This window comes from Ambystoma mexicanum, chromosome 9 (genome assembly GCF_040938575.1).
Source record: "Ambystoma mexicanum isolate Mex_15411 chromosome 9, UKY_AmexF1_1, whole genome shotgun sequence".
Taxonomy (NCBI): Eukaryota; Metazoa; Chordata; class Amphibia; order Caudata; family Ambystomatidae; genus Ambystoma; species Ambystoma mexicanum.
Window position 1 is genome coordinate 275,964,679 of NC_090931.1, and position 13,830 is coordinate 275,978,508.

At 46.7% G+C, this 13,830-nt stretch overlaps 1 protein-coding gene across 7 annotated transcripts in view; it reads left to right on the forward strand.

The window, feature by feature from the left end:
- NF1 (neurofibromin 1) overlaps positions 1-13,830 on the forward strand; it is a 3,279,657-nt gene that overhangs the window by 2,727,562 nt on the left and 538,265 nt on the right. For all 7 annotated transcript variants that reach the window (XM_069614617.1, XM_069614618.1, XM_069614621.1 and 4 more), the window contains one exon: positions 3,057-3,214. In XM_069614617.1, the coding sequence (XP_069470718.1) occupies positions 3,057-3,214 (158 nt within the window). The remainder of the gene's footprint in view (positions 1-3,056; positions 3,215-13,830) is intronic.

A 13,830-nucleotide genomic window follows, 5' to 3' on the forward strand; every position in this document is an offset into this window, starting at 1 on the left:
CAGGCCTTCAGGACGCCAAAGGTCCACTCTATACAGACCTTGGTCCTACTGTGTGTGTAATTGTAGGCCAACTCCTGCTGTGTTGGTGGATCCCACACAGGTGTCATGAGCCATGGCAGCTGCAGATAGCCGAGTCTCCTGCAAGCAGAAAGGTCAGAGGTTTCAGTCACAGTGTATTGTGTAAGTGTTGCCATTCACTGCAACAGGAATCATGTGCATGCATAATGGGGCTTCATTGCAAGGCAAGTATTGATTTCTCTGCATGTTGTATCGAGAGGTTTGTGCATTCTAGTGTTACTGAATGCACCCTGTTCTCTTGCAGCAGATATCATTTCCAGGGTCTATATTTGTCATTGCAAGATGACATTGTTTTGTGCCTGTATATTGCTCTCGTGCATGTGCCCTGATGGATAGTTACTTGGGCCTCTGTAGCTTTCTGGTGTCCGCAGCGCTTCATTGATGGCATTGATGGCAGAGTGTATCTAGGTACTTGGTTGGTGTGTGTGTGTGTGTGTGTGTGTGTGTGTGTGTGTGTGTGTGTGTGTGTGTGTGTGTGTGTGTGTGTGTGTGTGTGTGTGTGTGTGTGTGTGTGTGTGTGTGTGTGTGTGTGTGTGTGTGTGTGTGTGTGTGTGTGTGTGTCTCTGTGTCTCTGTGTGTCTGTGTGTCTGTGTGTCTGTGTCTGTGTCTGTGTCTGTGTCTGTGTCTGTGTCTGTGTCTGTGTCTGTGTCTGTGTCTGTGTCTGTGTCTGTGTCTGTGTCTGTGTCTGTGTCTGTGTCTGTGTCTGTGTCTGTGTCTGTGTGTGTACTGGTTCGCCTGGAATGTACTTGTACTGTGGGATGTGCACTGTCATTAGTGCGGGAAGAGGGTAGGTCCTACTTGTCCATTTCCTTGTCGGGGCATGCATTCTGCTGTTGTGCCCGTGAAACACCCCCACAATATGGTTGGCTGCACCTTGATGTATTATGTGAGGTCACATACGTTTTTACTCACTCACTATCCATGTCTGTTGTCCTCTGTCCCTCTCCGTGTATCCAGGCAGTGTACTGTTGTGTGGAACCAGGGAAGCGGGGACAGCAGTGTGTGATGTCATTGAGTGGTAGTGCTTCCTGTTGCGGTACACTCATTCCTGTGCTTGGGGGGCCACCGAAGCCACATGGGTGCAGTTCAGGGCTGCAATGACATTTGGTATGTGTGCAACGGCATGTAACCGTGCCTTCATGGTGTACACCTGTGCTGGGGTGGTGGGCAGTGCAATGTACTGTGAAGCATGGCTCAGGAGGGCTTCCAGTACCTGGACTAGCATGGAACAAAATGTCAGCCGTGACATGATGTGCAGCATGGCCTGCACGACCATGGAGTGCTGGAAGAAGCCAATTCCTAGGAATTGCAGGACGGACACTAGCTTTAGCAGTGGAGGCACAGCTGTCCTGATGATAAACCTGCTCTCTGTCACTCTGGATTGTGGTGAGCAGCTCACTTATGTGCTCCCTGTTGAGGCGGTACAGGGTTATCAGCTGACTGTCCATGAGGGCCTGGCCCTAGGTATGGGCGCTCACCTTAATTGGTGTCTCATCCTCCTCCTCCTCCTCTGTGCTACCAGTGGGCAGGAGCGCTGCTCCTCTACTTTATTTTATTACGTTTTATTGTCCCTATACCCTTATTTGAAAATGAAACCGTTCCGGAATGGTTTCTTTTTCAAATAAAAGTGTAGGAAGAAGTTGAAACCCTTAAACAGCAGTGGCATGTGTTTGGGGGTTTGTAATGTGCGTGGGAGGGAGTGCTGTGATAGGGTTTGTGGGGAGCGAGGGCAGGAGAGTAGGACGATAGTTCCACTACTTCTTTTCGTACACTTCGACCAATGCTGTGCACCCTGTGCCCTGGACTGGTTTTCCTGCCTCTGTAGTTCCAGGGTGCAGCATGTCCCATCTCGCAATGGCTAGTGGCAGCATGGTGTTGGCAACTGTGTTTGGGGGAGGAGTGTGCCTTATGTAGCCCTCTTGAGTGGATTGGGTTCACCTGTGTCTTCATTTGTGGCACCTGTATGCATTTACCTCCACCTGGAGGCAACTGCGCTAATTTGACCGTCTCAAGACTTGTGGTGTGGCGGTAATAGCACTTTGCTGTATTGGCAGAAGCCCACCGGCTGCAACACAGTTGGCAGAATTTATGCTAACTGATTTGGCGCAGCTATAATTGCAGCTGTAAATCCATTAGAGCCAGTTTTAAGGGTTACCGGCAAAGTCGTGACGAGGCCCAATGTGTTAACTTTAGTTCAATTAGTTCTTGGGTATAGATATCTTGGGATTGGATAGATAGTGACCTTAACTTGAACGTATTTGGGCTATAGTAATGGGTTTTCCCACATTTACTTCACATGAAGATAAAATAACATGTTGTTTCTTTTATGAAAGAGCTATTGCAGTTGGACCCATCACCTACCTTGAACTAGTATATTATTAGTAGTTATCTGTTTAATTGGTGGACTAGACCCATAGAAATCGGTAAAACAGTGTCTGGTCTATCATGTTCTGTGTGTCTTCAAAGACTGACAACACTCTCCGGCTTCACTCATGAAACACACTTGGGATATTTTTAAGCCCGGCACCCCTATTCCCCAGAACAGCTTGCTGAGAGAGAAACGCATTAATCAGACCTGAATCTTGCTTACCCAGACATCCGAATGCATCAAGAAGTCATGCATATGTTGATGATGGGTGGGTAAATAACCAAACACTACCTACAATTTTGTGTACCACTTCATATGCCATTTCTCCGTAGCTGTACTCTAATTAAATCGTTTAGGCTTCTAGGTGGCACTTTAGCGCCGCCTTACAGCTAAAGCTAAAAAACGTCATCAGAAAAAGAATTACAGACTGCCGATTCTTATAACTAAGCAAAGTAAGTCTGCATTTTCTTTTACTTTACACATTATTCATATATCTGAACATGCAGACCTGCTAAAGTGGTTATCCTTATTCACACATCCAGTGTCAAGTATTTCCTTATTTGAAAACAAACCAAAAGATACACATATTTAAAATTCTGATTTCTTGCAGGACATTGAAAGAAAACCAGCCATGGTCCTCGCCAAAGGGTTCTGGCATACATCTTGCAGCCTGCTATCCTACAGTGGGACAGATCAGCCCTCGTACACGGAAGTCGATGAGTCTGGATATGGGGCAGCCATCTCAAGCAAACACTAAAAAGCTACTGGGTTAGTAAACATACATTGCAAAGTTTAGTGCAACATTTTGCAAGTCTGAACGTTTTAGTAATTGATCGAGGAATTATTGCCCTTTTATTTTAATGTTTTGTTTGTCGATGTGACTTGGAATTTGATTCATTTATTAATTTTGCAGCCTTGAATATCCCGCTATAGCAGTGGTCTGAAGATTTCCAAAATTATAGGATTACTTTAGGGTTTTATGTTTTAGAAAGGCATATTGATTTAAAAAAGAAAACTCTGCTAAAAGCAAGTTGAATGTCATATTGGAGTGTAACAGCATGCCATGTTTTGAATTTTGCGCCGTATGTGATCTAATGGCTCTATGTGAAAATGTCCCCTGGGAAAAAGTCACCATGTAGAATATTTTCTTTCCCAATACTCCTAAAATCCAACCTCCACATATTCTAGGGTGCGTATTAATTACTATTCTAACTCCAGTCTTAAATATTTGGTGATAGTGCTTGATTTTCGTGGGAGTGCACATTTGGGGAAAGGTCGCCCCCTGCCGACCTTTTCCCAGGCAACTTTATCGCTGGATACCGATCTAATCAGTTCACCCACCACTTTTTGTAAATTCTTTATTTTTAAGGATGATTATTGCAAGGTCAATATAAGAGAATGTTAATCCTAATATTTGTACAGATGCCTTTTTGATACAATAGTGTTAAGTTCATGTACTTTTATACTGTGCCAAATCAACACTATAGTAGTTTTATAAATGAGCGAGGGGAAAGATATGATATGGCATTTATAATGCGCCTATACAGAGGTGTTTCAAGGCGGGATGAGGCAAGGGGGGGGAACAGAGGGAAGACAGACATCGATCTTACTAGGCCAGGTGTCATCCAGTTCGCTTAAGTGCAGGGGGAGGCGGAGGGTAAAGTGCAGTACATGGGATAATATAAACAAGATAAATAAAAGAACGTAACGTGCAGTACATGGGATAATAAATAAGGCCAGCAGGTGGCAAGTGCAGGGAGAGTGCTTAAGTAAGTGCTGGTGGGGGGACTGTAGGGATACATAAAACAGTCCCCAGGAGCAGAGTTACCAAGGAGGCAGTGCAGGCGTGCAACTGGCTGGGCTAGGGCTCGAGATCAGAAGGGGCCAGATAACCAGTGCAATCTCCATATCAGCCAGGTATTCAGCAGGGGAGAGGAGGAGAGAAAGCAGAAGCGAAGAGGAAGGTCTTAAGGTGCTTCCGGAACCGAAGGTGGTTCTCCTCAAGTTTCAGGGATGCTGTTCCGGATGGCGGCTCCAGCCGGAGAAAGAGATCTACCAGCAACTCGTTGCTTGGAGAAGCAACTGACCCTGAGGGAGTTGGAGGCGGTAGACCGAATAGCTCGACAAGGAAGATATTTATGAAGAGAGAGTTGAAAGTATTAAGGCCCCAGAAGGCCTTGTGGATGATGCAGAGTGTTTTGAACTTAATCCTCATAGCCACTGGGAGCCAGTGCAGAGACTTCAGTCCTGGAGAGATACGATCCCTCGGCTTGAGGCCAAGGACAAGTCTCGCAGTCCTGTCCTGGATGAGTTGCAGAGGGCGTAGGGTAGAAGCAAGTAGATTTAGAAAGAAGCTGTTGCAATAGTCCAGCCTAGAGAGAACCAGAACTCTAGAGACAGTGAGCTTCTGGGGGAAGGAGACGAAATGGAGAATACCTCTGAGAAGGTGCAGCTGTTAGTGTGACTTCTTAGATACATCAGAAATGTGAGGAGAGAAAGAGAGTGTGAAGTCGAAGATGACGCCGAGGTTTTTGGCCTTGCAGGAAGAGGGCAAAGAGAGGCCGGCCAGAGAGTTGCAGGAAAGGAGAGAGTGGGTGTGCCGATGAGGAGAATCTCAGTCTTACTGGCATTAAGGTTGAGGTCGTTGGTGGCCCACCGCTCCTGTATAGAAGACAGGCAGTCCAAGATGAGGGACAGAGAAGAGGTGGCCGAAGGAAGCCTGAAAATGAGCCGAGTGTCGTCGCATAGCACTGAAAGTTGGGGCAGAGAGCGGTAATGCGGTGGGCAAGGAGAGCCAAGTATTGGTTGAACAGCCAGGGAGAGAGGTTAGAGGTTAGATAAGAGTACATACAGGCTATAGGAACTAACAGAGCAAGGGATGCAGCTGCAATGTTGGTGAAATGTTATCATTTTATGTTTTGTCTCAGGGTTTTGTTTTTTAATATTTTCTAGTTTATCTATTGTTCTGTGTATTTATTGTGTGTGTTCCTTTGAAAAAAGGTTTCGTTTGCCTCTTTTTTTTAACCTAAAGCACAGAAAATAGTTATCTACACACCCACCTTTAATTCCATTTAGTTTTCAGTCAGGTCAACTTTATTTGGGCAAGCGATGCCATAAAGGCAACACAAAGTAGATAATACATCATACAGATTAAAATATATTAAATGTGTAAAGGCTCCTATAAAAAGCACTTTCCACTGTACTGTCTTATGTCCTCCCGAACATTTTGCAAAATACGCATTAACAAATACAATGTCTTAGCATCTAATGCAAGTCTAAGACTGTGTAATCAAGACAATAAAAGCATCAAAAAACAGCCCTCATAATAAGCACTATATTATTAGAAACGTCATGCTAGTGGTAACAAATGCCTGGTTTGTACCACCTATTATACACAGTCTCTGAGCATTTTAATGTATAGTGACCTCATCTGTTTTGGGCACATACAGTCCAGGTAGTCCTCATAACCGAAGGACTGTTTCAATACCAGGTAAACTGACTAGATTGGGCTGCCGTTTTCAGGGTATTTGCTTCTATTTTTGGGGCATAGACATGTGTTATAGACTACTAGGGTTTGACCAATAATACTCATCCCTATGTCACAAAGCTCCTTCTTTAGATATAAAGACCAGGACAGCTGTCTTCCGCCCTCCTGCGCCAAAATATCCACAAGTGCCTCCCTGTATTTCCCCAGATATCATTCGTCCAGAAGCTTGCCCAGTAATACGCAGGCTTTACCTTGCAGATTATGTCAACGCTCTGTACATTACCTTCTTAAGAAGTGGGAGGTTTTGCGTATTAGTAGGTAAGCCCAATACATTCTTCAGAAACGTGTGCTCTGTGACAGCAAGGTTCGCCGAATTTGTCCCTCCTCAGAAGAGCTCGGCTCCATGTAGGGCTGCCCAGCCTGACTTTTATATGCCTCAAGAGTAACCCTAACTGCTCTGTTGCCGTTTTCTCTGTTAAATCTGGCTATCGCTCCATTTAGTTTTGTAATCTGAAGCCCCCTGGAGCTGAAGAATGTATCCCGTAATTGTAGTATCCTATAACGTCTTCATTTCTAAATGATCATTAACATTGCAGCATTGCCAATCACATGTTGAAAGACAATAACAGTCTCAACTCAGGCTAAAAACATGAACCCGTTTTAAAAAGAATATTGAAAAAGATGAGCAGTTGTATGTTTTGTTCTATAGAGTTCCTGCTGCTTTGCTTCAAAAACCCCTAATTTTAGCAGTGGATAGAATCGGACTCAGCTGGGCGATGGCTGGATGCTCATGCTTCGTCCCGTTGATAATTATAGGAGCTAGCAGATCTCAGTGGGCTTACTTCACTTCACAAAATACAAAGAAGAAAAAGACGCACAAAAACAAAAAATTAGACTGGTTTGCAATTGATGTCTGCCGCTCTCAATATTTGCATCTAACACTGACTCATCATGCCTGGAGTCTGCTCCTGTTTGATAGTGGTGCGCGGTAGAAAATTAACTTTACATAATATGTCAAAAGTCTTACAATGAACGTCTGGTGAGGGACCCTCATCGTTTTTGCTTTTTACATTTTACTGACTTGTTTACAAACATTTTTCCTCTGATGAATCCTTATTCAAAGCCCCTCGATTGTCATGGTGATAAAACGTTTGAACACATGGGACCAGCGTCCCATAAACAATGTGCTCTTTGAGTGCTGTGTCCATTATGCCCTCAAAAATGACTATGGGGCTGTGTGGTTATGATGGCCGTGCAGACAGACAGACGTACACAGACAGCGCTCCATCCCTCCTTCTCTCCCATGAGACCTACCAATGACTCCCACCAGAGCCGGAAGAGCAGAATCGCAACCGTGCAGTACCAGGTCGATCCAGAAGAATGGCAGCGCGCCATCCCCTCTTCTGCAAATTAGAAGATCAATAATGAATCTGGGTGGTTCCGCCAACATGGTGGCTGAGCAGTTTACATGGCGAGGAGCACCCGAGCTGGAAGAAAACAGCGCAAAACAAGATCCAGGTGAGTGGAGCAGTTACTTGTGCTACCCCCAGGCATAGCGGGCACTGCACAAATACACTGCACAAATATAAAACATGTGGCTGCTTGAGGTGGCTGAAAGAGATGTCTCTGTGGAAACCCCCTTCTAGACCCAGAGACTGGAGGGAGGAACTCTGTGTGTGGGGCAAGGGATTTCTCCACCCAAGGGAGCAGTCCTGGAAATGCAAAGTGTTATGAAAGATTTTATTTTTGCTGCTTTCGTCCCACAGATTTCTATGGGACACCCTTTCTTTTTGCGTTGTTTTGACTTCTGTTCTGACTTTTTACAGTTAAGTAAAGCCTTAGGCTTTACTTCCCTTACTCTTCTACTCGTTTTTATGAGGCAAACTGATCAATCCATAACATTATCTGTACTGAGAGACTGTCTTTATACATTTCTTGTATTGTTACAATTTCACACATCACCTTGAAGTGCAGTTAGGATACTTGATAATCCTATCTTTTTTCTGTAATGTCTTTTTGGTTACTTTTACAATGTGCTTAGAAATGGCTGGTGGCAGCAGTTATTTTTCTATATCGTTTTGTAATGTTTCACTTGTGCACTTTTGGATTTACCGCAAATGATTATCATAGGTGGCTAGCCCCATAAAATGGTTGTACCACCAGATTTTCACCTGTCCGTTAGTCATATTGTTCTTTTGCCTTCTTCCTGCCTTCTCAGATCAGGAAATGCTTTATATTGAAAGCCCTTTCTCGAAGAAGGCTGCTGCCTTTGCGGCCAAAGAGGCAGTTTGTGTTTGAGCCCGGATGTGGGGGCTGAGACTGTCTTGTCTCAGTATACATCCTTGTTCATGAATGTCTGTTGCTGTGCAGATGTTGTCCAGTGGCTATCCATGTTGTGCTCTGCAGAATGTCTTCACCTTTTCTTTGTTTTTGGGTGTTCTACTGGAAGCTGTCTGCAAAGGATTCCTAAGCACTGCGACCGACAAACTGAATCCAGAGTCTGAAAGTGACCTCTGCACCTATGATCCCTGGGCCTCCTTGAATGGTGCCAAGCACAAAAGGCTATGTCCCAAACGGAATCCGGAAACCCTGCAGTTGTCTCTGGAGAATTCTTAGGTTGTAAGTTAACTGTTTCTGTCCATCTTGCCCCCACCCACCAGTTAAAATCTAAGAGCTGAAGGTGGTTCACAGCCAGCTTCATATGCTTTAGACCAACAAAGCTACGTCTGAAGCAATCCTTTTTTGAAATGGCAATAGAGTGGGAAAACTGCTAGCTCATGGACTTAAAGGGATGCAAGGGAAGGCATACATAGATTCCACTGTGGATGAAGCAGAGAAGGAGTTGAGAGATGACACACTTAAAAGTAGGGCATTGGAGAGGTTTTATTGGTCATTATATGAAGCACAGCAAGGAGATACACAGGAGTGGGCACACTATTTAGAACATGTAGAACAGAGAATCCAGCTGGAAGCACCAATAAGAGAGAAAGAAGTCCTAAGAGCGAGCAATAAAAAACAATCGAATCCCTGATGACCTAGCAGTGATATAGCCACTCGTAGAACACAGCCATGGTTACCAAGATCCTCTTGCACCCCAAATCTTTATGAAATAACCAAAGCGACATTGACAGCCTGGGACCTAACAAATGGTGCTGAAACACATAATACATTCCCTTCCCCATTCACACCGATAAAAGGAAATGGAGTTCTCTCCAGGGTTTCTTAGAGGATCGTTTGGGAGCTGGTATAAGGGAGGAGATTGCCAATATAGGAGATATGTTTAGGAAAGATAACTAAAACATTTGAGGAATCTCAAGTCATCATCATTAACTTTATTCAGAAAATAAAAAATCCATTAAAGTACAATTTTTCAAAATACAAAACATTAAATATAAAATTTACATCTGTAACTGCATCATTCTTAATGTCATAAAATCATTATACACAAAGTATATATACAATTATAAAACTAATATAGGCTTGTGCAAGTGCGATCAAAGATATTGCATACACATCCTTCGTTTCGGCATAACTGCCAAAAAAGATAAACAATGCGAAATAAAACTGCATTAGTCGTAGAACAAACTTCAGACACTTTGAGACGGTGGGTAACATCCATAAACATTAACGAATCCTAGCACTCTGGCAATCTAGAAACTTTTCTAACCTCTGGCATTCTCTTGTTAAAAACAGATCTTAAGAAATATGAAACTGCTAGCACAGATGCGGGCAAGGTGCTACATTTCAGGGCTCGAAGAGCTGAAGGGATTGAAAGCTGGTCTAGGTGACTCCAGACCGGGGGAAGCCAATGCACCCTTGTGAGCCCGGCAAAAAAAGAAATGATACACCTCATGTGCATGCCCCTTGCCACAAAGGGGGCATAGGGTTAAAGAACAAGACCTATTCTCTCAATTGGCGGACAAGTAAGCCAACTGGTGTGTGCCTAATCTTTCACAGACATTTGGAGATACAGATATTCCTCCGGGCCCCAGGCGTCCTTATGATCTTGAGCGCAGTGAAGGTGAAAGGTTCGAATACTGGTGCCTGAGACCACGTGCACCATCCATTAGTAAAACCTTTGGATATCAGATCCTTATACCAATTGGAAAAGGCTTTTCAAGAGGCTAACTCCCCCACGTGTTAGTTTGAAGGTCTACGCAATATTTGCAACCCAAAAGAGACACTCTAATTGGCAATATTAAGAAAAGTGGATCAAAGAATTGAATTGCCAGATACCAGGAGCCACCAGGGCCGCTGAGATGTGCAGGCGTCTCTAAGTTGATCTCCTCCACGAGGGCTAAGTTAAGGCTCTGAGCCCCCCCAGAAACCCTCTGAAACGAGACTCTGCCCCCCCGGTAGCAAACTGAACCGGTAGAGAGCCGGCGGGGAGAAAACCCAATCCCTCAGGGTGCTTGCAAAGTCCTGTTTGGAGCCCACGGCCTGAGCGCGGGAAGCTGATGTTCGCCGCCCCGGGTCCGCTGCCAGTGAGAAGACCCAGCTAACCGTGTTGGACGGCGGGAGGTCCGGACGATGGGGGCCCCTCCGATACGTCACCGGCTGGTTAGCTGCAGCTAGGAGGGGGAAGGCTCCCCCCTTGACTCATCACTTGCGCCACCCAAGGTTATCTGACTCCCCGCCAGGATCCCCGAAGCGGCAGCCCCACAATAAGAGGTGACCTGTGCTCGGCAAGGAGATCGGCCGAGGTCCCGGAGAGTGGCAAGGCGTGAGAAGATTAGGGTCTGCCTAGGGACTAGTGCTGCCTCCAGCCTTGGACGATCTGTTGGGTCGGCTTATCCTGAGCACTCGGCGCAGTGTTGCGCCTCGGGCACTGCTGCCTCCACCCTGCTCTCCGTTTCCGCCCGGCGGCGCAGGGGGTGGCAATGAGCCTTGGTGGGGGCGAGGGCCTGTGCAGCGGGAGGAGCAATCGGCCCTCCCTCCTCGGTGGCCGTCGGAGAGCCGCGGGCTGGCGGCGAATTCCTCTTCCTCTTCCCCTTCCCCTTGAAAGCCCTCATCATACGACCGTCCTGGCAGCAGCGTTGGAGGTGAGAGTGAGAGCTCCATGTCTATGATTATCGAGGTGAGAACCCGCCTCGCTCTGCCTTTGCAAGTGGTGTTTGGCTGACTAAGGCAACTGCACTGGGGGGCTCGAAATTCCAGATGAGATCTACATGCTGTCTCTAAAACCTGCATTATCTTGAAATTAAATTTTAAGTGGATCTGTGTCTTTGTGCCCCGGGGTTGCCGCCCCGGCCGCCGCCTTTGATCTCGCTCCTGAACTAGTTCTCTAAATTGTGATATGGGCATAAGCCGGTCAAGTGGCACAGCGAGTAGAGTGCTCGCTTTGCCGTCCGTGCAGAGCCTGCTAACGCAGGTTCGAATCCCAGTGGGGCCAAACTCAGCCTTTCATCCTTCCGAGGTCGATAAATGAGCACCACACACCATGGGTAATAATAAGCAGTGCTCAGATACCTGAGGGTTTGTAGCGCCATATAAATGCCAAATTATTATTATTATTATTAGTATTATTATTATTATTATTATGGACCTTTGGGCCCGGTGTTGAGGGGCCTGTTGCCACAGAGCCTAACCTCCTGAGGCCCTATTGGTGAGTGCTTCGTGCAATTGCCCTGATTGAGGGTGGTCTGGGACCTTCCTGGCGACGGGCGGTTGTTACCCGAGAATCCAGGACTTGGTGGAGAGTGCTGCCCCTTCTGCTATTGGTGTAGCCCGTAGGTGGTTGGGAGCCTAATCGGGGTGGGACCCGCTCCTCCGGTGGACGACAGAGGGCTCCCTTTTCTAATTATATCCTGGATGCCCTTTGGGGAGGCTCACTTCCATGCCCACTTTCTGAGCATACCGTCCACTGACCTCCAGTTGGTCCCAGGCCTTCCCCTACTGGTGTGGCTGCCTCTCCATGCACCTACATCTGCTATCCCGTTAGGGTGGCTGTTGGTTTCTTCTACTCTGCCTGGGAAGCCATTAGATCTCTGCTGTGTTCTTCCCTACAGCCCCTCCGAGGGCCTTGTGGGCGTCCGGGGCGGCGCTCTTCCCCCCGCCTCCAATGGACTGGGAGAAAGCCTCTTCCCCCGCCTCGAATGGACTGGGTGAAAGCCTTGCAGAAGTTCTGCCACTCCCCAGTGATGACCCAGGACAACGGTACTACGTCTGACATCGATGTCCTCGCTTCCGAACTTCTTGGACTTGATCCGGGAGTTTGGTTGCTTTTCGGGGCTGAAGATCAATCCAGGGAAGTCTTTTCTGATGCCAATGGGTAGAGCCAAAACAGAGATAGAGGGGAGGGAGTCATGGAAAGGTGTGAGAGTCGAGCGTGAGGCTATATCTTATCTGGGGGTTCCCCTTTAGAGAGACTTGTCCAAACTTTTCGAACTGAATTATCCTCCTATCTTAGCCAAGATCAAGTCTAACTTGCTTCGCTGGGCCCCCCTGACCCTCTTGTGGTTTGGGCGAATGGTATCAGTCAAGATGAATATTTTACCTAGGCTTTTGTACCTGTTCTCTGCCCTCCCGATCGCCATTCCAAGGTCTTTTTTTGGATCCCACCATCTGATGGTCCAGCGTTTTATTTGGAAGGGGAAGAAAGCAAGGGTCAAGTTTGGAACCTTGACGCTCCCGAAATCATATGGGGGGTTTGGTCTTCCAGACTTTAGACTCTATCACAAAGCCGCTCAATTAAGAGTGATGTTGGAGCACTCGAGAGACGATTTGAGGACCTACTGGTCCCACATAGAGGATGTGCAGGTTCACCCCAAGAAGGTGAGAGATCTATTGTGGTCCCCTGTCAAGGACCTCTCGCATAAAATAAGGTCTCACCCTACCTTAGCTGTGTTGTGGGAACTGTGGAAGGACGATAGAGAAAATGCAATGCTCTCTTCCTGGCCCTCTCCTTTGTCCTCTTTGTAGGGTCCCCCGATCGACCTGGGTAATGGGGACCTGCGTGGGATGCAAGGTTGGTCGGATGTGGGTCTTGAACGCGCAGCTCAGCTCTTCCAGCAGGGTGAGTTCATCGAATATCCCAGCTTAAGAGAAGCCATGGGAGACTCCCCGATGTCCGTCTTTGACTAAATACGACTGAAGGGGATCCTAACTGATAGTCATTGGGTTGAAAAGCTGGCCCGTCCTCTGATGCCTCTTGAGAAAATTATAGTTGAATCTCCCTCAAGGAGAGGATCCTTGTCTAGATTTCATATGGTTCTAATTACAGCAGAGGTGGAGAGCAGACAGGGGTTCAAGAAACAGTGGGAGACTAGGTTGGGAGTGGGGGTAGAGGAAGCAACTTGGGCTGCCATCTTTAAGTTCCTTTTCTCAGGTAGTTAGTACACAGCAGCGATGGAGCACAATTTTAAGGTTCTGCACGCATGGCACCTTGCTCTAGTGCGACTCGCTAAAATGTATCCGGGAGTGGTTCCACTCTGTCCGAGGGGATGTGGCCAGCGTGGTACGTGGTTCCACCTATGGTGGGATTGTCCTGTTGTGCAGTCTTATTGCTCTGATCTCCAGGGCTGGATTAATGAGATAATGGGGGTCTCTCCGCCCCTTCTCCCTCTTAGTTTCCTCTTTGGTGTTTCCTCCCTGGACGGGCTCCCAACTCCCCTCCCCAGGGTGGTTCAGGCCATGATCCGAGCAGGGAGACTGGCCTTAGCTCCAAAGTGGAAAAGTGTTTTGCCTCCAGAAAAATTGGAGTGGTTGGCCAAGCTTTGGATGATATTCATATATGAGAAGCTCTCAGCCTTGACTCACGATACTATGAACTCTTTCTTACAAGACTGGATGGTGGTTCTTCTCCACAAGAGCTGTGAATGGATGAGAGTATGAACATTCATGGATTGGTTTAACTCTCATGGGGCGGGTTCCTCCCAGTATCTGTCAGTTTATTTCC